Source organism: Pithys albifrons, chromosome 15 (genome assembly GCF_047495875.1).
Source record: "Pithys albifrons albifrons isolate INPA30051 chromosome 15, PitAlb_v1, whole genome shotgun sequence".
Taxonomy (NCBI): Eukaryota; Metazoa; Chordata; class Aves; order Passeriformes; family Thamnophilidae; genus Pithys; species Pithys albifrons.
Window position 1 is genome coordinate 3,537,932 of NC_092472.1, and position 24,226 is coordinate 3,562,157.

General features: G+C 52.2%; 1 protein-coding gene across 5 annotated transcripts in view; it reads right to left on the reverse strand.

Moving 5' to 3' along the window:
- Nucleotides 1–24,226, reverse strand: part of LOC139678983 (protocadherin alpha-C2-like) — a 181,445-nt gene that overhangs the window by 121,716 nt on the left and 35,503 nt on the right. Inside the window, exon 1 of one of the 5 annotated variants that reach the window (XM_071570304.1) lies at nucleotides 18,230–21,676. The exons of 3 other annotated variants lie outside the window; for them this stretch is intronic. In XM_071570304.1, the coding sequence (XP_071426405.1) occupies nucleotides 18,230–20,704 (2,475 nt within the window). In that variant the 5' untranslated portion in view covers nucleotides 20,705–21,676. Of the gene's footprint in view, nucleotides 1–3,324; nucleotides 5,836–18,229; nucleotides 21,677–24,226 lie in introns of those variants that run through there. One more of the 5 variants, XM_071570305.1, reaches the window with a different exon arrangement.

Consider the following 24,226-nt stretch of genomic DNA (forward strand, 5'->3'; position numbering starts at 1 on the left):
CATTCTCTCAAAAGCACCTTCAGATGAGGAAAGTAGAAAAGCCTTCCCTGCGAATGATGGATTACTGTCCAAACATCTGCCACCCCACAGTTGCCAATATTCTGCCACCTGCATCTTGTCCACTGTTGCCAATGTGAGAGCAGAAAAGAGGGTGAGTGTTCTCACTCAGAAAACACAAAGAACAGATCAAAGAGCAGAAAACAGATGAACCCATCCCACGTTAATGAAATGCCAGGTTTGACAATATCCTGAATACAGAGCCCACTTCTTCCCCTCCCTAGCAACACCAAGACCACAGAAATGACTGAGACAGCATTCCAAGAAGGCTTCTAAAAGGATACAAATTTCAAAAAACTTTTGATTGTCCAACAATATTCCACAAGAAAGGAAAGCATTTAGAGACATATAATACAGCAGGTAACTTAACAAATAGTAAAACCACAGAAAACAACAGAGAGTAAGCATTTGCAGTGGTACTGGAAGTCCTGACAGCATTCCAGGAGAGCAGCACTGTCTTCCAGGCCTTTTCTTTATGTTTCCTACAAGCATCCTCTATCCCATGCCTTGGGAAAGGAGATCTCCACACCTAAGCAGACATTCTCCAGTTCCTCTCCAATAACACAGACCATGTCCTACCCAGCATCTCCATTTCCCTCAGGCAACACTCCTCCCCACTCACTCTTCCCATGACACAGGTCCAGGCCCTAGATGGTGCCATTCTCAGGATCACCGCCAGAATACCAAACATTACATGTCCCAGATCTAAACCTCACTCTGCATGTGATACAAGCCTTGGAACCTCCTCATATTTCATTGTGATCACCACAAAAGAAATATGGATCATTTAAAAGCCACACAGCATCTGCTGTGTCTTCTTGGCTACCTGACTTTCACCAAAAATGCTTTGCTCCTTTTCTGCATCTCACATGGAAATAGCACAGAGCTGCACATTACAGTTATTAGAGGTTCTGTGATTAGAACTCTGGCAGGAATAAGACCAGGACTGGAATGAGTCCACATGGATCTTGTTCTTCAATAGAACCATATCAAAGGCCAAAGCCCACCTGCTCTCATAAGATCAACTGAGACAACTTCTGTCACAGAAAAGCAGGCCTGGGATAGTCTACATGTTTTGGCATTTCCTGCACTTATCAGAATAAGCCATGTGTGAGAAGAGGACACATCATCTCTACCATGTTCAAGGGCACAAGCCCATCAAGGGGAAGGCCACTGCACAGAAATTACACCCATCACATCATCACATGCTCTGTGATAAGAACCAAAACACACAACACTGTAACAGTCTCTAGTGACTGTGTAGGAGAAAGGGCTTGGATTTTTTTGGGAGAGGTGATTCTCTGCATTCTTTGCATGTTTAAAAAATTATTTTCATGCCTTTTTAATTGATGCTGTTGTTGATACAAATTTTGCTACAACATCAATAGACTCAGGCATATTTCATACTACTTTTCTGGCCAGGAAAGTGCATCCACAATCCAGGGAATGGAGGGAGCAAGGGAAGAAAATTGCACTTTCTAGCACTTAACTTTGGAGAATATCTCTCTCTCTAAACACATTATAATATGCTAAGGAGACCAACAAAATGCTTGGGAAGAGATCATAAGAAAGGGTCACCACATCTTTCCCAGTGGTAATGACCCTAGTGGTAGAACCAAATTGGACAGTTTATCTTTCCACAAGCAAGGAAAACCCTGGAGTCCCAATTTTCACCTTCTGTAACATTTTTAGTGTGAGGAATCGAAGAGGAGGAGGTTAATTTTACAGTAAGAAACAACATATAAACCCTTCAGGACCATCCACCATTGCCTGGAGAAGTGTTGAAATCTTCCCTTCCCATAACACATTTTTTGAAACAAGCAGTTCATCAGACAACATTCAACACTCTACATCTCACCAGCTCTGACCAACACATGGTCTACATCAGGCAGACAGCAGCACAAGAGGCTGTCTCTGGTGGAAGACATTCATAACCTCAAAGGACATTGTAAACATTTCAATTTTCACACACTGTCTCATGAGCAGGAGGCCTACAAATTCAGACCCTTAGTCTGGGAAAAAATCCTCAGCAAGAACACTCCATTCCACTTCTGCCTCACCCTTTCCTTTAGGAATCATCCACTCCCCAGTTGCAGACATGTGTTATCAAGACAAACAGGTGTCATTTTCTTTTCTTACAACATGACCCATGGCCTTCCCAAGGAATTCCAAATTCACCAAAGTCAAGTTTTCCCACTGCTCAAGGTCATCCTTCACATTAGGAAACGCCAAGGTCCTACCCAGTGCCAGACATCACAGTTTCCCTTCCCACCTCAAGACTCAACACGACTTTTGCGTATCCCTCCCAGCAATGAAACACCATAAAAGACACTGAGAAAATGTTGGTGAGCACATCTTTGTGACACATGACACTGCCTTTGTATGAGAATGTTACTTGATACTTGGTAGGAGCAGGTATTTCCTTGATTTTAGGTGCTATTTCTTCATTTGTTCATTACAGAAGTGAAAAATTCCAGGGCTTTTGAGATGATGTGGACGTCGATGCATATTTCAAAAGAACATAAAAAAATACCACAGTCTTCTACATTACTTTTCTGTTGAGGAACTCAAAGCCATAATCTCCTCAACACACAGCCAGAAATGAAAAATAAATTTCCCCACTAAAACACATACTCTACTGTGTGAATGCTTTATGCTACTAACTAGAGCTAAATCATACTTGCTAAAGGATCATGGGCAAACTTTGCAACAAGATCCCCTTTTTGTAACGAGTCTCCTGGTAGAACGAAAATAGAGAATTTTTGTACTTGAAGATCTAATTGTCACCCTGCAGCACATCTCACGAGCATAACTAAAGAGGAGTAGTAGGACAGTTTTGAAGAACAGGTCAGACTAATATTACCACTGTCAGCAAAAGGCATACATAATGCCCAGAGAGTTTTGACCACCACAGACGGCCTGTCTTGTATTTACTTCACCAAGCTTGGTTGGAAAAGGATTGCCTGCAATCTCAGGGCATCTCTCAGAGTAATTCACAATATTATAATTTTGAAATGGAGCAATTCACACCCAGAGCAGCAAATCTCAGCTGCGGACAATAACTACTCCAGCGTATAGGTATAACTATGTTTTGGCCTCCCAAATAAACAACAGCCCCACCCGCCATCGACAATGAGGGAGATCACAACGTGCCGCGGACATGCTTCAGCAGCGATAAACACTCACGGCCCTCGAGCTCAGTCCGAGCAAGTGTCAGCCCAGAGGGCCGGAGGCAAGGGGCACATCACGGGACGAAGACACACTGACCATGTCGAGGAGAGAGGACGGCTCCGGCTGCGTGTCCTTGGCCGCGGAACAGGGAGGGGGCGGGAAGTTGGGGCTGAAAACCATCAGGTCGCTCTTGCCAGCGCCGTCCGCCACGCACAGGCTCCGGCTGTGGCGCTGCGAGTACGACCAGCTGCCCACTTCGCTGGCGCACACGAGCGTCGTGGGCCCGGGCCCCGCCAGCACGGCCGCCCGCGGCGCCCAGCGCGACGCCCCGTACAGCACCACGGCCAGCAGGAAGAGGCTCGACACGGCGCAGATCGCCACCACCAGCCACACGTTGGTCGCCGCCGTCGCCCCAGAGCCGCTCTCCCCGCCCACCGCCGAGCGCGCCACCAGCGACGACGAGCCCGAGCCCGCCGCCAGCGCCGCCTCGGCGCCCTCCACCAGCGACACGCTCAGCGTGGCCGTGGCCGAGCGCGCCGGCTCGCCGTGGTCCCGCACCACGATCACCAGCCTCTGGCGCGGCCCGTCCGCCTCCTCCAGCGCCCGCGCCGTGCTCACCTCGCCGCTGTACAGCCCCACGCGGAACGGGCTCTTGCCCCGCGGCTCCCACAGCTCGTAGCGCAGCCACGCGTTGTAGCCCGAGTCTGCGTCCACCGCGCGGATCTTCGCCACCACCTGACCCGCCGGCGACCCCCACGCCGCCCACGCCCACAGCGTCCCCGACTCCAAGCCCGATGACGCCTCCAGTGACACAGCCCCGGGCTCCGGACCGCCACCCGCCGCCGGCAGCAGCGCCGGCGCGTTGTCGTTCTCGTCCAGCACGAAGAGCTGCACCGTCGCGTTGCCGCACAGTGGCGGCTCCCCCGCGTCCACCGCACGCACCTCGAACTGCAGCACCTGCAGCTCCTCGTAGTCCAGCGGCTGCAGCGCCCACACACGACCGCTCTCCGCGTCCACCGACACGTAGCTCGACGCCGGACGCCACACGCTGCCACCGCTCCCCACAGACGACGAGCCCGCCGCCCCGCCCACGCCGCCCTCCGCCACCGAGTAGCTCACGCGCCCGTTGCCCGCCTCGTCCGGGTCTCGCGCCCACAGCCGCGCCAACTCCTCGCCCGCCGCGTTGTTCTCCCGCGCCAGCACCGTGTACACCGCCTGCGAGAACGCCGGCGCGTTGTCGTTCACGTCCGACACCGGCACCCGCACCCCGCGACTCGCACGCAGCGCCGGCGACCCGCCGTCCTCCGCACGCACCTCCACCTCGTACTCCGACACCCGCTCCCGGTCCAGCGCCTCCCGCAGCACCAGCGAGTACGACCCCGCGAACGTCGCCTCCAGACCGAAAGGCCCCGATGGCCACACCCAGCACCGCACCCGCCCGTTCGCCCCCGAGTCCCGGTCCGACACGCTCAGCAGGGCCACCATTGTCCCCACCGACGCGTCCTCGGGCACCGGCACCGACAGCGACGTCACCCACACCTCTGGCGCGTTGTCGTTCACGTCCATGACCTCCACCACCACCTTACAGTGGCCAGACAGTGGGGGTGTCCCCTTATCTGTCGCTTCGATTTGTATCTCATACGAACGAATGTCTTCATAGTCCAGGCGGCCCGTGAGACGGATCTCGCCCGTCACTGGATTTAAAAGGAAAAGCTTTAATCCTTTTTCGGGAAAAGTGTTACTTGCACTGAAAGACAGTTCACTGTTGCTTCCCACATCGGGATCCGTGGCGTTTACCCGTACCACCAGTGTACCTTCCACAGCACTCTCTAGCAGCTGCACTTTATACACTGACTGGTTAAACTGTGGAGCATTGTCATTCGCATCCAGTACCGAGATCACCAGCTCCACTGTTCCTGTCAGCGGCGGCCGGCTCCCGTCACTCGCCGTGAGCACCAATTGGTGCACGGGAATAGTCTCTCGGTCAAGCGGTTTCGTCAGTACCAGAAACAGGGATTCACGGTATTCCTCACTCCGCTGCAAATGCAGAGAGAAATACTCGCTGGGGCTGAGAGTATAGGAGAGCTGTGCGTTCGATCCGATATCTGCGTCTGACGCGCCCTCCAGAGGGAAACGAGAACCGGGCATTGTACTTAGCTCCGCAATGCTGAGGTTTTTACGGGCGGCAGGGAAGACGGGGGCATTGTCGTTGATATCCGTGACCTCCAGCTCTACGTGGAAGACGCGCAGCGGCCGCTCCACCAGCACCTCCAGCCGCAGCGCGCACGGCGCGCTCTTGCCGCACAGCTCCTCCCGGTCCAGCCGCGAGCTCACCACCAGCACCCCGCTCGCCCCGCTCACCTCCACGCCCGCCCGCCGGTCCTGCGCCACCAGCCGCAGCCGCCGCGCCTCCGCCTCGCCCGCCTCCAGACCCAGGTCCTGCGCCAGTCGGCCCACCACCGTGCCGGCCTTGGCTTCCTCCGGCACCGAGTACCGCACCTGCCCGCCGCACAGCGCCCACGCCGCCTGCAGCACCAGCACCCGCAACACCGCACACACACACTCGCCCATCGCCGCCGCCGCCGCCGCCTTCGGCCCCCGCACGGCTCCCGCCGCCGCCCGCACGCCCCGGCTGCGCTGCCCGGCCCGCGCTGCCCGTCCCCGCCCCCCCGCGCTCACAGCCGGGCTCTCCGCCGCACCGGCGCGGAGCCGCCCACTCGCCGAGCCGCCGTTCCTGAGCCTGCAGCGACACCGTGCGCTGCTCCGCCACCTCACACGTTCCCACACACTACCCGCGCCTCCGCCCTGCCGTGGCCATCTCCTCTGCCGGCACTTCCTACTTCGTTCCTCTTTTTCGTATTTTCCTTTTTTCCTTTTATTTGTCTTCCTCTTTTTATAGGTTTTGTTTTCCCATCCTTTTTCTTTTCTTTCCTTTTTACTATATTCTCATTCTTCTGATCTTTGGCCTTCTGTTCTTTCTCCTTTTCATTTCTGTCCTGCCGTGCTCTATTCTCCAAGACATTTTCCCTTCACTCATCTTTACCCTCACTGGTGGCTCGTCAGTCACCTCCGGCGCTGAGGTGGAGGCCATCGAAGTTGGAGCCATCAGCGATAATTACCAGGTGACAGCCGGAATCGAACCAGCGTCTGCTAGGTATCAGCACTGCTCTGCGTCCAGATATAAGGTTGGTATCAGCTGGTCACCTGCTTTATCGACTTTTCTTCCGGTTTCTTTCTTGCTTTATTCCCTCTTTCACTGATTGCATCTTCACTTCCATTTCCTTTGTTGTTGTCTCCTTCCTTTATCTATCCCACTCTTCATTTTCTTCTACTCTTATCTCTCTTCCTTTTTCTCTCCGTTCTTTCCGTCATTTCTTTGCCAGTTTTCCTTCCTCCTAGCTGCTTTCACCTGTCATGTTTTCACCTCCTCTACCATTTCCTTTCTTGTCTCTTCTTTTTTTCTTTACCAAAATTCTTTCCAAATGTCTGTTCCATACTCCCAGTTGACATGTCCTTCTTGAACAGCTCTCACTGAACTTACTTGCAAGGATTCCTCTCTTTGTTTCTTTTTTCACTCCTTCATTCTCTGTTCTTCCTTTCTCTTCTCCCTTACGCTTTTTTTTCTTTCTTGCCTCGCTTTGCCATTTCTTTCCTTCCCTTTCCCCTCTGTTTCCACCCTTCTGTCTTCTTATCATTTTGTCCTGTTAAGGAAATTCTTTAGAAATAGCTACACCAGTGTCGCCAAAAACCACAAACATGCCCTTTCACAGAAGCTGTTATTCCTCTTTCCTCCTCCCATCCAACTAGAAAAGGAACAACCTTCCTGCTTACCTCCCATCCTTGCACCTAAAACTTCCTCTCCCTTTGGGTCTTCAGTTATCAGTCATCTCAAGGACTCAGAATAATACTGCAAGGCAGTCAGATGGCAAGGAACAGCTCTGCCACACCAGGAAAGAGCCCAACCACTGAGATGTCTAATGGAAAAACAGGTTCCAAGGAATAAAAACCCAGGCGAGTCTCTCTTTTCAGAACTGAAAGACATCAGAGCCCACCACAATGATTCTTCAAAAGAAGACTGGAAAAGTGCAGGGCAATCAGAGCTCCCAAGCACTTCTCAATACTTATGTGAAAATCTTTTCTTCCTGATCCACATCGCACCTGCACAGCCAAACACACCCACCAAGGTAACACCAGGGCATTGGCACTGAGAACATCTGCTGCATGCACAACTCTTCCACACCAAGAAATCCATTAAGATCACTTCTCCATCTGTCCTTGCTTCCATCTGCTCACCTTGTGACAGGAAACAGCAGGAAAGGAATGAGAATAGGTAGTGGTGCTAAAAACCTCCAGGCATTTCAATCCAGGCAACATGTAGTCAATCCAACATGAAGATACCTGAACTGAACAGGAACCAAGGTACATCTGTCTCTCACACAGCCTCTTCAGCTATGAATGACTTACCTGTGGCATCCTTGGTTGCTTCTTGACAAAAAGAAACTCCAGGGCCAGAAGTATTGTTTTCAAGGGACATTGTCCTTTAATGCTACCACCTATTTCCCCTTACAAGGAAGATCAAGACCACAGAGATGACTGAGACACTGTCCTGAGAAGAATGGATGAATAATACAAATTTCAAAAACCTTCTGTTTGATCAACAGCATTCCATATCAAAGACAAGTGATTAGAGGGATGAATAAATTAAGAAGCAGTAGTAACAGAGAGGACAGAGCACAAGGATATGCAGAACTACTGCAGGTCCTGACAGGAGCCCAGGAAAGCAGCCCTTTGTGCCAGGACATATCTAAGGGTTTTCTACTGGTATCCTCTATCCCATGCCATCACAAATGAGATCTCCACATCTAAGTAGACATTCTCCAGTTCCTCCCCCAGGACACTGACCATGTTCTACTCAGCATCTCCATTTCTCTCAGGCAACACTCTTTCCCATTCAAACTCACCCTCCCCATCACATAGACCCAGGCACTACTTAGTGGAACATGCAGAATCACTGCCAAAATATCAAATATCACACCACATGCCCCACCTGTAAACTCCAATTCCATGGGATTCAGGCCTTTCACATCCTCACCTTCCCTCAAGATCACCACAAAAAACCATATGGAAGGCTGCAAGGCCACACTGCATCTGGCAGACTCCTTCCAGATATGTGATCTTCACCACAACTGTTTTGCTCCTTTTCAGCAATCTCATATGGAAACACCACAGACCTGGGGGTTGGAGTTCATAAATATCCTGTGGTTAGAGCTATGACACCTCTGATCCCAGTCCACATGTATTTATGTCATCAAGAGAACACAGCAAATGCTGGAGCACAAGGGCGCTCAAAAGGTCATCCGAGTGGGAGAATTTGTACCACGTGAAGACAGAGCTGGGCTGCAGTGAGGGGCTTGGTGCATATTTCTACATATCAGAATGAGCTATGTGTGACATCAGGACACACCATGTCTGCTGAGGCCACCTCTGCAGTGCACAAGTGAGGGAAGTTGAGCACATAAACATTACACCCATGTCATCACATGTCCTTACAAATCCCACCTGACGAGGAGCAAGAAACCATCATGACATCAACACAGCAGTGCAAACTACTACAAATGTCCAGCACATCACAGCGATAGCAAAACTAAGTGTTCCCAAAACACCTTTTTCAAAACAAGTGGTTCCTCACACAAAGTTCAGAACTCTGCATCTCACACTCTCTTAAAAACACAGGGCCTACATCAGGCAGGCAGCAGCACAAGAGACTTTCTGATGGGAGACATTCAGAACCTCAAAGGATATTGTGAGTTTTTAAATATACCATACTATGTCATGGCCAGGAAGGCTGTCACCTCCAGATCTTCAGAGCCTGTGAGTGGATCTTCAGCAACACCACACTCCGTGCTCATCTTGCCTCATGTTTTCCTCTAGGCATCCTTCGATCCCATCTCCAAGACATATTCTCAAGACCAACACAGCATTTCCCATTCTTGTCTTACAACATGCCCCATAGTTTTTCCAAGGATTTCCAGATCCCCCACACAAGACTTCCCACTACAGAAGATCACTTTTCACATCAGGAAACAGCCAGGTTCTACTCACTACTACAGGCCACAATTTTCTTACTCACTGCAAGATCCATTTAACTCACTCTCCCCAGCAATCACAGCACTTTAAAAACATATCAGCAGACACTCTGCATTTGACCCATGAGGTTTTGCAGTGCTTCCGCTATCTCAGATGGAAACATGGCAGACCTGGGAGCAATAACCTTTCCAAAGGTGATCTCATGACAACTCTAAATGACATTGATGTCATGCTCTGAGAGAAAAACTGAACAATCGGTGAGCACACTAGTGTAACACATAAAACTGACTATGCCAGAGAATGTTATTTGACATTTGCTGGTGAATAGTTGTTCTTTGGTTTTGGGGATTCTTAATTTGTTCATTGCACAACAGAAAATTTACAACACTTTTGAAATGATGAGGCCATTGATGCAAATCTTGAAATAATATAACAAAACAGACAGGAAACTACACAATATGTCCCTGTCCAGGAATGCATGTTCACAACTTGCAGAACAGGAACAGCAGAAAAATAAAACCAAATTTTCCATTTCTAAGACTAGGGCATGCTCCTGCACCTGAATCTTTATGCTTAACTAAAGCAATATACTTGGAAAAAGATCATAAAAACATGAAAAGTTAGTAACACCTTCCCCTTTTTCCTAAGGAGTCTGGAGATGGAATGAAAATGGAGAACTTTGGTCCTTGAAGTTCTAAAGGTCACATTGCTTCACATCACTTTTTGAGCAGAATCAAAGGGGAGGTGGACAGTTTTTCATAAGCAATCAGACTAAGATCAGCACAATCAGCAGTCGGTAAAGGTAATAAAGCAGTACACAGTGCCTGAGGTAATGCAACCATCTCAATCTGCAGTTCTTTCACTCCTTCAGCAAGCTCAGGTGCAAATGCAATACACCAACAAGTGAGAGAGTTGCCCGAGCAGACACCCTGGGCCACTTCCCACGGAAAAAAACATAGACAATGAAGCTCGGGCAGAACAACTCCCACCGGGAGCAGCAAATGTCACCTGTGGACTATAATAGGAATGTAATTGATCCCACCTCAGCAACACAGATGAGGCTACGGGGAGGACGCGGTGGCAGATCAAAAGGTACCAACGACAGTCACCGCCAAAACTCTTACCCGCCTCCCGCCCCTCACGACTGAATGCAAGAACTCAGGCCGGTTCCGAGCCATGACTACCCGGAAGACGGGCGAGAAGGTACAGAAAAGGGAAGGCATGGCCACTGACCGTGTCGAGGAGAGAGGACGGCTCTGGCTGCGTGTCCTTGGCCGTGGGGCCGGGCGGCGGAGGCGGAAAGTTGGGACTGAAAACCATCAGGTCGCTCTTGCCAGCGCCGTCAGCCACGCACAGGCTCCGGCTGTGGCGCTGCGAGTACGACCAGCTGCCCACTTCGCTGGCACACACGAGCGTCGTGGGCCCGGGCCCCGCCAGCACGGCCGCCCGCGGCGCCCAGCGCGACGCCCCGTACAGCACCACGGCCAGCAGGAAGAGGCTCGACACGGCGCAGATCGCCACCACCAGCCACACGTTGGTCGCCGCCGTCGCCCCAGAGCCGCTCTCCCCGCCCACCGCCGAGCGCGCCACCAGCGACGACGAGCCCGCGCCCGCCGCCAGCCCCGCCTCGGCGCCCTCCACCAGCGACACGCTCAGCGTGGCCGTGGCCGAGCGCGCCGGCTCGCCGTGGTCCCGAACCACGATCACCAGCCTCTGGCGCGGCCCGTCCGCCTCCTCCAGCGCCCGCGCCGTGCTCACCTCGCCGCTGTACAGCCCCACGCGGAACGGGCTCTTGCCCCGCGGCTCCCACAGCTCGTAGCGCAGCCACGCGTTGTAGCCCGAGTCTGCGTCCACCGCGCGGATCTTCGCCACCACCTGCCCCGCCGGCGACCCCCACGCCGCCCACGCCCACAGCGTCCCCGACTCCAAGCCCGATGACGCCTCCAGCGAGACAGCCCCGGGCTCCGGACCGCCGCCCGCCGCCGGCAGCAGCGTCGGCGCGTTGTCGTTCTCGTCCAGCACGAAGAGCTGCACCGTCGCGTTGCCGCACAGCGGCGGCTCCCCCGCGTCCACCGCACGCACCTCGAACTGCAGCACCTGCAGCTCTTCGTAGTCCAGTGGCTGCAGCGCCCACACACGACCGCTCTCCGCGTCCACCGACACGTAGCTCGACGCCGGACGCCAAACGCTGCCACCGCCCCCCACAGACGACGAGCCCGCCGCCCCGCCCACGCCGCCCTCCGCCACCGAGTAGCTCACGCGCCCGTTGCCCGCCTCGTCCGGGTCCCGCGCCCACAGCCGCGCCAGCTCCGCGCCCGCCGCGTTGTTCTCCCGCACCAGCACCGTGTACACCGCCTGCGAGAACGCCGGCGCGTTGTCGTTCACGTCCGACACCGGCACCCGCACCACGCGACTCGCACGCAGCGCCGGCGACCCGCCGTCCTCCGCACGCACCTCCACCTCGTACTCCGACACCCGCTCTCGGTCCAGCGCCTCCCGCAGCACCAGCGAGTACGACCCCGCGAACGTCGCCTCCAGACCGAAAGGCCCCGATGGCCACACCCAGCACCGCACCCGCCCGTTCGCCCCCGAGTCCCGATCCGACACGCTCAGCAGGGCCACCACCGTCCCCACCGACGCGTCCTCCGGCACCGGCACCGACAGTGATGTCACCCACACCTCCGGCACGTTGTCGTTCACGTCCAGTACCTGCAGCTCCACACGGCAGTGACCTGACAGAGAAGGCCAACCTTGGTCTTTTGCTTCAATCTCTAGGTCATATGCCTGAACATCCTCGAAATCCAGTTCTCCGTCAGTCCTTATTTCACCCGATTTTCTGTCGATTTTGAAAAGTTTCTCAATTTCTGCAGAAATTGTGTCACTGAACGAGTAATATATCTCCCGATTACTTCCCTCATCTTTGTCTGTCGCTGTTAGGTGCAAAACCACAGTTCCCCGGCCTGTATTTTCTGGTAACTGCACTTTATATACCGACTGGTTGAACTCGGGTGCATTATCGTTCGCATCTTGCACCGAGATCACCAGCTCCATTGTTCCCGTTAGAGATGGCTCGCCCCCATCACTCGCCGTCAGCACTAACCTATGCATGGGAATTGTCTCTCGGTCCAGAGATTTCCTTAAAACTAGGACTGAGTATATTTTGTTTTCACCTCGGGATTTCATTTCTAAGGCGAAATGTTCGCTGGGGCTGAGTGTATAGGAGAGCTGCGCATTCGCTCCGATATCTGCATCCGATGCGCCCTCCAGAGGGAATCGGGACCCAAGAGGGGTGTTCTCCGGTAAACTGAGGTTTTTCCGGGCGGCGGGGAAGATGGGGGCATTGTCGTTGATGTCCGTGACCTCCAGCTCCACATGGAAGACCCGCAGAGGCCGCTCCACCAGCACCTCCAGCCGCAGCGCGCACGGCGCGCTCTTGCCGCACAGCTCCTCCCGGTCCAGCCGCGAGCTCACCACCAGCGCCCCGCTCGCCCCGCTCACCTCCACGCTCGCCCGCCGGCCCTGCGCCACCAGCCGCAGCCGCCGCGCCTCCGCCTCGCCCGCCTCCAGACCCAGGTCCTGCGCCAGCCGGCCCACCACCGTGCCGGCCTTGGCTTCCTCCGGCACCGAGTACCGCACCTGCCCGCCGCACAGCGCCCACGCCGCCTGCAGCACCAGCACCCGCAACACCGCACACACACACTCGCCCATCGCCGCCGCCACCGCCTACGGCCCCCGCACGGCCCCCGCACGGCTCCCGCCGCCGCCCGCACGCCCCGGCTGCGCTGCCCGGTCCGCGTCGCCCCCCCGCGCTCACAGCCGGGCTCTCCGCCGCACCGGCGCGGAGCCGCCCACACGCCGAGCCGCCGTTCCTGAGCCTGCAGCGACACCGTGCGCTGCTCCGCCGCCTCACACGCTCCCACACAGTGCCCTAGCCTCCATCTCACCACCGGCATCTCCTCCGCCGTCTCCTCCCTCCCTTGCTCCTTTCTTTTACTTTACTTCTTTTTCGTTATTGCCTGCCATTTCCTTGCAAATATTCCTTTATTTCCTTCTTGCTCTTTCTCGTCTTTCTTCTATTATATTTGCTTTTTCCCTTCGATTTTTTCAATTAAATAGATGGGGCTTTTCTGTTGTTTTCCTCTGTACACTGGGCTCTTTCTTCCATCTCAGTCTTCTTTCTTCCTTTCCGACTTTCTCGTCTTACTCCTTTCCGTGCCGTGCCTTATTCTTTATGCCCCTTTCCCTTCTCTTCCATTTTCTCTCTTCTTCACTCCTGCTTCCAGGCTCCGCTTCTCAGATCATCAAAGTCATAGCCTTCACCGCTAATTAGAGATGTCATCTCCGGAGTGAAGTACGTTAACGAAGCGGCGGAGGATGTTCGGGACCGAGTCTGCTCAGCGTCCAGGGAGAAGCTCGGTGCGAGCTGATCAGGTCCTTTATAGTCTCTTCTGTTCTTGCATTCTTTCATTCTTTTCGGCTTATTTTGGACTTGCATGGAGTCATGGATTCCTTATGGTACTCTAGTATCGCTTGTCTTTTCTTTCTTTCCTTTCTCTTTCGTTGTTCACTTTCCCTATCTTCTCTTTCCTGCTCCTTTTTTTTCTTCACCTCTTCTTCCATTTCCATCTTTATCTCTCTAATGTTTTCTCCCTGTACCAAAGTATTTTCCAAATGCCTAGACCATGCTCAAAGCATGTAAATGACTTTTTGAAAGGGTTCTCATTTCTCTTGTGTGCCACAACTCCTAAATTTCCTACTTGTCTTCTTCCCCACCCTCCCCACCCCCGAATCGACATTCTACACTCTGGATCAGAAGTCTAAACCCTAGTCAACGAGACATCTAATTAAAAAAAAATGCACCAAATTTTAAAACCGAATCCAGGGAATTTCCCGTTTGGGAAATCAAACCTAGCACAGCCCAGCACACCAATCCTACAAGACTTTTGCAAAAAGCACTGGGCAGCTACACGTCCTGAGAACTCCTCAAATCCCTTGATGAAGAGTTATTCTTCATGACACATGCACAGGTTAAAAAAAAAGCCACCAAAGTAACACCACGACATTATCACTGAGCACATCTGCTGCATGCACAACTCCTCCACGCCAAGAAATCCATTAAGGTCACTTCTCCCTCTGTCCTTGCTTGCACCTGCTCACCCTGTGCCAGGCAGCAGTAGGAAAGTAATGAGAGCAGGCATTGGTGCTCCAAACACACAGACGTTTCAATTCAGGCAACATTCAGCCAATACAACATGAAGATAAAGCAGTCCAACAGGAACCAAGGTAAATCAGACTCTCACACGTAGCCTCTTCAGTTATGAATGACTTACCTGTAGCTTCATTGGTGTTGTCTTCAAAACAAGAGAAACATTTTGAGAACAGGAAAAGTAGTTTTAAGGGACATTTCCCCTTAATGACAACAGCAACTTGTTGTTGTGGGGAATGCTGGACAGAAAAAAACATATTCACCAAGAGCTCAGAAAGAAAGCAACAGTATGTAGTGTTCCCTTTTGAACTTTTATCACAAGGGAAGCAGGAGGAAAAACCGAAGGTTTATGTCATTCTCTCAGCAGCAACCTCAGATCAGGAAAATAGAAAAACCTTCCCTGGGACTGATGGATTACTGTCCAAACTTCTGCCACCCTACAGCTGCAAATATTCTGCCGTCTGCATCTCATCCACTGTTGCCAATGTGAGAGGAGAAAAGAGGGTGAGTGTTCTCACTCAGAGAAGAAAGAGAAGAAAACAAAGGAACCCATTTCCCGTTACTGAAATGCCAGGTTTGACAATACCCTGAGTATATAGACCTTTTTCCCCTCCCTAGCAACACCAAGACCAGAGAAATGACTGAGACAGCATTCCAAGAAGGCTGGTACAATGATGCAAATTTCAAAAAGCTTTCGGTTGACCAACAATATTCCACATCAAGAAAAAAGCATTTAAAGTCGTATACCTATGATAAGGCAGGTAACCTCACAAGGAGTAAAAACAAAGGAAAAAATAGAGCACCAAGATATGCAGAGGTACTGGACATCCTGACAGGATCCCAGTAAAGCAGTGTGTGTGCCAGGCCTATTGACATCCTCTGTCTCATGCCTTGGGAAATGAGATCTCCACATCTAAGCAGACATTCTCCAGTTCCTCTCCAGTAACACAGACAATGTCTTATCCAGCATCTCCATTTCTCTCAGGCAACACTCAAACCCACTGCTCCCCTAATGCAGACCCAGGCTTTGGTGCAATTCACAGAATCACTGTCAAAATATCAAACGTTGCTCATCTCCAGCAACGTGCTCCATCTGTAAATCCCACTCTGTATATGACCCAGGCCTTGGCACTTTGTCTTCCCTTATGATCACCACGTAGGAAATATAGAGCATTTAAAAGCCACACAGCATCGAGCTCTGTCTTCCCAGCTACCAGATCCTCACCACAAATGCTTTGCTCCTTTTCTGTAATCTCATATGGAAATAGCACAGACCCGCACATTACAGTTATTAGAGATTCTGTGATTAGAACTCTGACAGGGATCACAAAAAGACAGGGATCAGTCCACATGCATCTTGTTCTTCAAGAGAACAATATAAAAATCAAAATGCAAGTGTTCTCACTAGATCAACTGAGACAATTTGTATCACAAAACAACAGAGCTGGGATGCTCTACACGATTTGGCATTTACCTGCACTTATCAGAATGAGAAATGTGTGAGAAGAGGACACGTCATATCTGCCATGTTCAAGGTCACAAGCAGGGGAAGGCCAGTGTATAGAAATTACACCCATAACATCATCACATGGTCTGTGATAAGAACGAAAATGCACAACACTGTAACAGTCTCTAGTGACTGTGTAGGAGAAAGGGCTTGGATTTTTTTGGGAGAGGTGATTCTCTGCGTTGTTTGTATGTTTGTTTGGGGGGTTTTATAAATATTTCCATGCCTTTTGAATTGATGCTGTTGTTGATACAAATTTTGCTACAGCATCAACAGACTTCAGTATATTTCATACTGCTTTTCTGGCCAGGAAAGTGCATCCATAATCCAGGGAATGGAAGGAGCAAGAGAAGAAAATTCCACTTTCTAGCACTAAACCTTGTAGAACACCCCTCTCTCTGAACACATTATAATGCTAAGGGCATCAAGATACTTTGGAAGAGATCATAGGAAAGGGTCACCACATCTTTCCCAGTTTCATAATGACCCTAGTGGTAGAACCAAATTGGACAGCTTATCTTTCCACAAGCAAAGAAAACCCTGGAGTCCCAATTTTCACCTTCTATAACATTTTTAGTGTGAGGAATCGAAGTGGAGGAGGTCAATTTTTCAGTAAGAAACAACATATAAACTCTTCAGGACCATCCACCATTGCCTGGAGAAGTGTTGAAATCTTCCCTTCCCATAACACCTTTTTTGAAACAAGCAGTTCATCAGACAATATTCAACACTCTACATCTCACCAGCTCTTACCAATACATGGTCTACATTAGGCAGGCAGCAGCACAAGAGGCTGTCTCTGATGGGAGACATTCATAACCTCAAAGGACATTGTGAACATTTTGCTTTTCACACACTTTCTCGTGAGCAGAAGGTCTACAAATCCAAACCCTGAGAGTTTGGAAATTATCCTCAGCAAGAACACTCCATTCGAATTGCACCTCACCCTCTCCACTAGGAATCCTCCACTCCCCAGTCAGAGACATGTGTTCTCAGTACAAACATATAATCTCATTTTCTTTTCTTACGACATGACCCATGGTCTTCCCAAGGATTTCAAGTCTTCCCACTGCTCAAGATGACCCTTCACGTCAGGAAATGCCCAAGCCCTACTCAGTGCCAGAGGTCACAGATTCCTTTCCTGACTCAAGACTCAACATGACTTTTGCTTACCCTTCCCAGCAATAAAAAACCATAGAAACACACAGAGAAAATGTTGGTGAGCACACCACTGTAACATCTAACAATGACCATGTAGGAGAATGCTATTTGAGACTTCGTGGGGAAAGGTAATTCTTTGATTTCAGGTGTTAATTTTTAGTTTATTTATTACAGAAGTGAAGATTTCCAGGGCTTTCAAGATGATGTGGACACTGATGCAAATTTTGAAAGAACATCAAAAAAACCACAGTATACTTTATATGACTTGTCTGCTCAGGAATGACAACTCACAGCTTCGGGAACATGCGCAGTAGGAAACAAAAAATACATTTCCTGTTGATACATATGCCTTGGAACACACTCTTCTGCATGAACGTTTTATGCTACTAACTAGAGAAAATGATACTTGTCAAGGGGTCATAGGAAATATTTGGCACAACCAGTCTACTTTGGTAATGATAGAAAATAGAGCACTTTCGTCCTTCAAGTTCCAATGGTCACCTTGTAGCACATTTCCTCACGAGTGTAATTGAAGAAGAGGAGGAGGAGGACAGTTTTTAATAGAAAGGCAGACAAGTAGCACGACGGTCAGCACTCAGCAAAGGGAATATGGGTGTACATAGTGCCGTAGGGATTTGCACCACCACAGCCTGGCTGTCTTCAATTTACTTCACTGAACTCTTGGAAAATAAGCACACCAGCAAGAAAGAGGGTTGTCTGTAAAGCTGACACCTTCGGGCACCTCTCAGCGCAACTGACAGTAACACTCTTAGAATACAACTTCCACCGGCAGCAACAAACCACAGCTGAGCACGATAACGGATCCAGGCTGCCAGTATATCTATTTTTTCTCAGCGAAAACAACACCCGGGGCAGTCTACGGCAAGGACATAGCGGCAGATGCAGACCTGCCACTGACATTATTAAGCACCCGATAAACACGCACCGCACTCGGGCTCGAGAGCTGAGCCCGGATTCAGGCAGCGCCTGCCCCAAAGGCGAGACACAAGGGACAAAGACGGAAGGGAAGTGTTACTAACCGTATCGAGAACAGAGGACGGCTCCGGCTGCGTGTCCTTGGCCGCGGGATCGGGAGGCGGCGGGAAATTGGGACTGAAAACCATCAGATCGCTCTTGCCAGCGCCGTCCGCCACACACAGGCTCCGGCTGTGGCGCTGCGAGTACGACCAGCTGCCCACTTCGCTGGCGCACACGAGCGTCGTGGGCCCGGGCCCCGCCAGCACGGCCGCCCGCGGCGCCCAGCGCGACGCCCCGTACAACACCACGGCCAGCAGGAAGAGGCTCGACACGGCGCAGATCGCCACCACCAGCCACACGTTGGTCGCCGCCGTCGCCCCAGAGCCGCTCTCCCCGCCCACCGCCGAGCGCGCCACCAGCGACGACGAGCCCGCGCCCGCCGCCAGCGCCGCCTCGGCGCCCTCCACCAGCGACACGCTCAGCGTGGCCGTGGCCGAGCGCGCCGGCTCGCCGTGGTCCCGCACCACGATCACCAGCCTCTGGCGCGGCCCGTCCGCCTCCTCCAGCGCCCGCGCCGTGCTCACCTCGCCGCTGTACAGCCCCACGCGGAACGGGCTCTTGCCCCGCGGCTCCCACAGCTCGTAGCGCAGCCACGCGTTGTAGCCCGAGTCTGCGTCCACCGCGCGGATCTTCGCCACCACCTGCCCCGCCGGCGCCCCCCACGCCGCCCACGCCCACAGCGTCCCCGACGCCAAGCCCGCAGACGCCTCCAGCGACACAGCCCCGGGCTCCGGACCGCCGCCCGCCGCCGGCAGCAGCGCCGGCGCGTTGTCGTTCTCGTCCAGCACGAACAGCTGCACCGTCGCGTTGCCGCACAGCGGTGGCTCCCCCGCGTCCACCGCACGCACCTCGAACTGCAGCACCTGCAGCTCCTCGTAGTCCAGCGGCTGCAGCGCCCACACACGACCGCTCTCCGCGTCCACCGACACGTAGCTCGACGCCGGACGCCACACGCTGCCACCGCCCCCCACAGACGACGAGCCCGCCGCCCCGCCCACGCCGCCCTCCGCCACCGAGTAGCTCACGCGCCCGTTGCCCGCCTCGTCCGGGTCCCGCGCCCACAGCCGCGCCAGCTCCGCGCCCGCCGCGTTGTTCTCCCGCGCCAGCACCGTGTACACCGCCTGCGAGAACGCCGGCGCGTTGTCGTTCACGTCCGACACGGGCACCCGCACCCCGCGACTCGCACGCAGCGCCGGCGACCCGCCGTCCTCCGCACGCACCTCCACCTCGTACTCCGACACCCGTTCCCGGTCCAGCGCCTCCCGCAGCACCAGCGAGTACGACCCCGCGAACGTCGCCTCCAGACCGAAAGGCCCCGATGGCCACACCCAGCACCGCACCCGCCCGTTCGCCCCCGAGTCCCGGTCCGACACGCTCAGCAGGGCCACCACCGTCCCCACCGACGCGTCCTCGGGCACCGGCACCGACAGTGATGTCACCCACACCTCTGGCGCGTTGTCGTTCACGTCAAGCACCTCCACCATCACCTTGCAATGACCCGACAGCGGTGGGTTTCCCTGATCTGTCGCATCCACTTGCAGACGATAGAGACTGACATCCTCAAAGTCTAAGTTGCTCCTAAGACGGATCTCTCCGGTCTTTCTCTCGATCCCGAAAACGTCTTTTCTGTCCTGAGGGAAAAGAATCTGGAGGGAATACGAGGTATTGCTGTTTGTCCCCTCGTCTAAATCCGTAGCATTTAGTCTGATAACTAAAGTGCTGCGTTCTGAGTTTTCTGCCAGCTGCACTTTATACACCGACTGGTTAAACCGCGGCGCGTTATCATTTGCATCTAGAACCGTGATCATCAGCTCCATCGTGCCCGTCAGAGACGGCCGGCCCCCGTCACTTGCTGTAAGCACCAATCGGTGCATGGGAATCGTCTCTCGGTCCAGAGATTTCCTGAGTACCAGAAATAAGGACTCACCGTCTGTGTCGGCCTTTTGTAAATCCAGAGAGAAATACTCACTTGGGCTGAGTGTATAGGAAAGCTGCGCATTCACTCCAATGTCTGCATCCGACGCGCCCTCCAAGGGGAAACGAGAACCGGGCATTGTAATTAACTCCGCCATGCTGAGGTTTTTCCGGGCGGCGGGGAAGATGGGGGCATTGTCGTTGATGTCGGTGACCTCCAGCTCTACGTGGAAGACGCGCAGCGGCCGCTCCACCAGCACCTCCAGCCGCAGCGCGCACGGCGCGCTCTTGCCGCACAGCTCCTCCCGGTCCAGCCGCGAGCTCACCACCAGCGCCCCGCTCGCCCCGCTCACCTCCACGCTCGCCCGCCGGCCCTGCGCCACCAGCCGCAGCCGCCGCGCCTCCGCCTCGCCCGCCTCCAGACCCAGGTCCTGCGCCAGCCGGCCCACCACCGTGCCGGCCTTGGCTTCCTCCGGCACCGAGTACCGCACCTGCCCGCCGCACAGCGCCCACGCCGCCTGCAGCACCAGCACCCGTAACACCGCACATATACACTCGCCCATCGCCGCCGCCGCCTTCGGGCCCCGCACGGGCCCCGCACGGCTCCCGCCGCCGCCCGCACGCCCCGGCTGCGCTGCCCGGCCCGCGCCGACCCCCTCCGCGCTCACAGCCGGGCTCTCCGCCGCACCGGCGCGGAGCCGCCCACACGCCGAGCCGCCGTTTCTGAGCCTGCAGCGACACCGTGCGCTGCTCCGCCGCCTCACACGCTCCCGCACAGCGCCCGCATCTCCTCTCCGTAAGTAGCATCTCCTCTGCCGTGTCTTCCTTCCCTTGCTCCCCTTTCTTTTACTTCTTTTTCGTTATCCCCTGCTGTTTCCTTGCAAATATTCTTTTCTTTCTTTCTTCCTCTTTCTCAGTTGTCTTTTTTCTATTATATTTCGTCTTTCCTGCCATTTCCTCTAGTGTATGACGGGGAGGGTTTCCCTTCTCTTTCCTGCTTTTTCCCCTTCTTTGTAATCTTCAGTCTTTCCTGTTTTCTCCTTTTTCGTCTTTCTCGCCATCATCCTTCCCATGCCCTGCCTTGTTCTTTATTTCCCTTCTCTTGTAGTCGCCCCTTCTCTTCTTCACTCCCGTTGGACACTCGCCAGTCGCCTCTGCTTCTCAGTCCATCAAAGTCGGAGTCATCACCGCTAATTAGGGCTCTGGAGTGAGGTACTGTGGCCGTCTTGGGGAGGCTTTTCGGGACTAACTCCGCTCAGCGTCTTGGAACAACCTCGGTGCGAGCTGGGCAAGTCCTTTACAGTGTCTGCTGTTCTTTCATTATTCCGTTCTTTCCTTCACTCTGGCTTGCTTTGGACCTCCATGGATTTCTTCCTTCCGTTTAAATTTTATTCATTTCCCTATGCTAGTCTCTTTTTCTCTTACCTTTTCTTTCTTCCCTTTCTGTTTTCCTATTCTCCTTCCCCTTCTGCTCTTTTTCCTTCTTCTCTTCTTCCATTTCCATCTTTATCTCGCTATTATTGTTTTATTTCTGTAACAAAATACTTTCCAAATGTCTACACTATACTCAGAATGAAGCTTGTTCTGTTTTTTTCACTTGACCCCAAATCCCAGGTAAAGGCACATGCAACAAAAATTGCAGCAAAAATTATAAACAACCCGAGGGAATTTCTCGTTTGAGAAATCAAACCTATCACAGACAAGCACGAACATTCTCCAAGAATGCCACAAAAACACGGTGACATCATGCTCCTCATTTACCTCGAGGAAATGCATTTCCGCCTGGCTCATTTTCCACCTGTAGATTTGATAAAAAACCCACCAAGGTAACACCACGGCACCGTCCCTGGGAACATCTTCTGCATGCCCAACACAACTACTTCAAGAAATCCATTAAGGTCACTTCTCCCTCTGGCCTTGCTTCCACCTGCTCCCTCTGTGCCAGGCAGCAGCAGGAAAGGAATGAGAGCAGGCAATGGTGCTCCAATCACACAGGCATTTCAATCCAGGTAACATTCAGCCAATACAACATGAAGATACAACAGTCAAACAGGAGCCAAGGTAAATCTGACTCTCACACACAGCCTCTTCAGTTATGAGTGACTTACCTGCAGCCTCACTGGTGTTGTCTTCAAAACAAGAGAAACATTTTGAGAACAGGAAAAGTGGTTTTAAGGGACATTTCCTCTTCACGATATGAATAATTTTGGGGGATGCAGGACAGAAAAAAAATGTTCACCAAGAGCTTGGAAAGTAAGGGACTGTGTTTAGTGCTCTCTTTTGCACTTTTATCACATGGAAAGCAGAAGGGACACCTGAAAGTTGGTGACATTGTCTCAACAGCACCTTCAGATGAGAAAAGTAGAAAAGCCTTCCCTGTGAATGATGGATTACTGTCCAAACATCTGCCACCATACAGCTGCCAATATTCTGTCGTCTGCATCTCATCCACTGTTACCAATGTGAGAGGAGAAAAGAGGGTGAGTGTTCTCACTCAGAAAACACAAAGAACAGATCAAAGAGCAGAAAACCGACGAACCCATCCCACATTACTGAAATGCCAGGTTTGACAATATCCTGAATACAGAGCCCACTTCTTCCCCTCCCTAGCAACACCAAGACCACAGAAATGACTGAGACAGCATTCCAAGAAAGCTGATGCAATGATACAAATTTCAAAAACCTTTTGATTATCCAACGATATTCCACAACAAAGAAAAGTATTTAAAGGCTTATACCTACAGTACAGCAGGTAAATTCACACCAAGTAAAACCGCAGAAAACAACAGAGAGTAAGCATTTGCAGAGGTACTGGAGGTCCTGACAGGATCCCAGGAAAGGAGCCTTCCAGGCCTTTTCTCTATGTTTTTTACTGGCATCCTCTATCACATGCCTTGGGAAATGACATCCCAACATCTAAGCAGACATTCTCCAGTTCCTCTCCAATAACACAAACCATGTCCTACCCAGCATCTCCATTTCCCTCAGGTAACACTCTTCCCCATGCAAACTCACTCTTCCCACGACACAGGTCCATGCCCTACTTGGTGCCATTCACAGAATCACTGCCAAAATACCAAACATCACTCAACTCCAGCAACATGTCCCAGATCTAAACCCCACTCTGCATGTGATCCAGGCCTTGGCAGCTCCTCATCTTTCCTCATGATCACCACAAAAGAAGTATGGAGCATTTAAAAGCAACACAGCATCTGCTACGTCTTCCTGGCAACCTGACCTTCGCCACAAATGCTTTCCTCCTTTTCAGCAACCTCACAAGGAAATAGCACAGAGCTGCACATAACAGTTATTAGAGGTTCGGTGATTAGAACTCTGACAGAGATCACAACAGGACTGGGATCAGTTCACGTGGCTCTTGTTCTTCAAGAGAACCATATCAAAGGCTAAAGCCCACCTGCTCTCATAACATCAACTGAGACAATTTGTGTCATGAAAAACAAGGGCTGGGATACTCTACAAGGTTTGAAATTTCCTGCACTTATCACAATGAGCCTTGTGTGACCAGAGGACACAACATCTCTACCGTGTTCAAGGGTACAAGCAGGGAAGGCCAGTGCACAGAAATTACACCCTCCACATCATTACACGCTCTGGGATAAGAACCAAAATGCACAACACTGTAACAGTCTCTAGTGACTGTGTAGGAGAAAGGACTTGAGGTTTGTTGGGAGAGGTGATTCTCTGCATTGTTGTATGTTTTCTTTACTAAAAATTATTTTCACAGCTTTTGAAATGATGCTGTTATTGATACAAATTTTGCTACAACATCAACAGACTCCGGCATATTTCATACTACTTCTCTGTCCAGGACAGTGCATCCACAACCCAGGGAATGGAGGGAGCAGGAGAAGAAAATTCCACGTTCTAGCACTTAACCTTGCAGAACACTCCTCTCTCTCAACACATTATAATATGCTAAGGAGAGCAACAAAATACCTTGGAAGAGATCATAGCAAGGAGTCCCAATTTGCACCTTCTATAACATTTTTGTTGAACAGAATTGAAGTGATGAAGGTCAATTTTTCCATAAGAAAAATACCTAAACTGTTCAGGACCGTCCACCA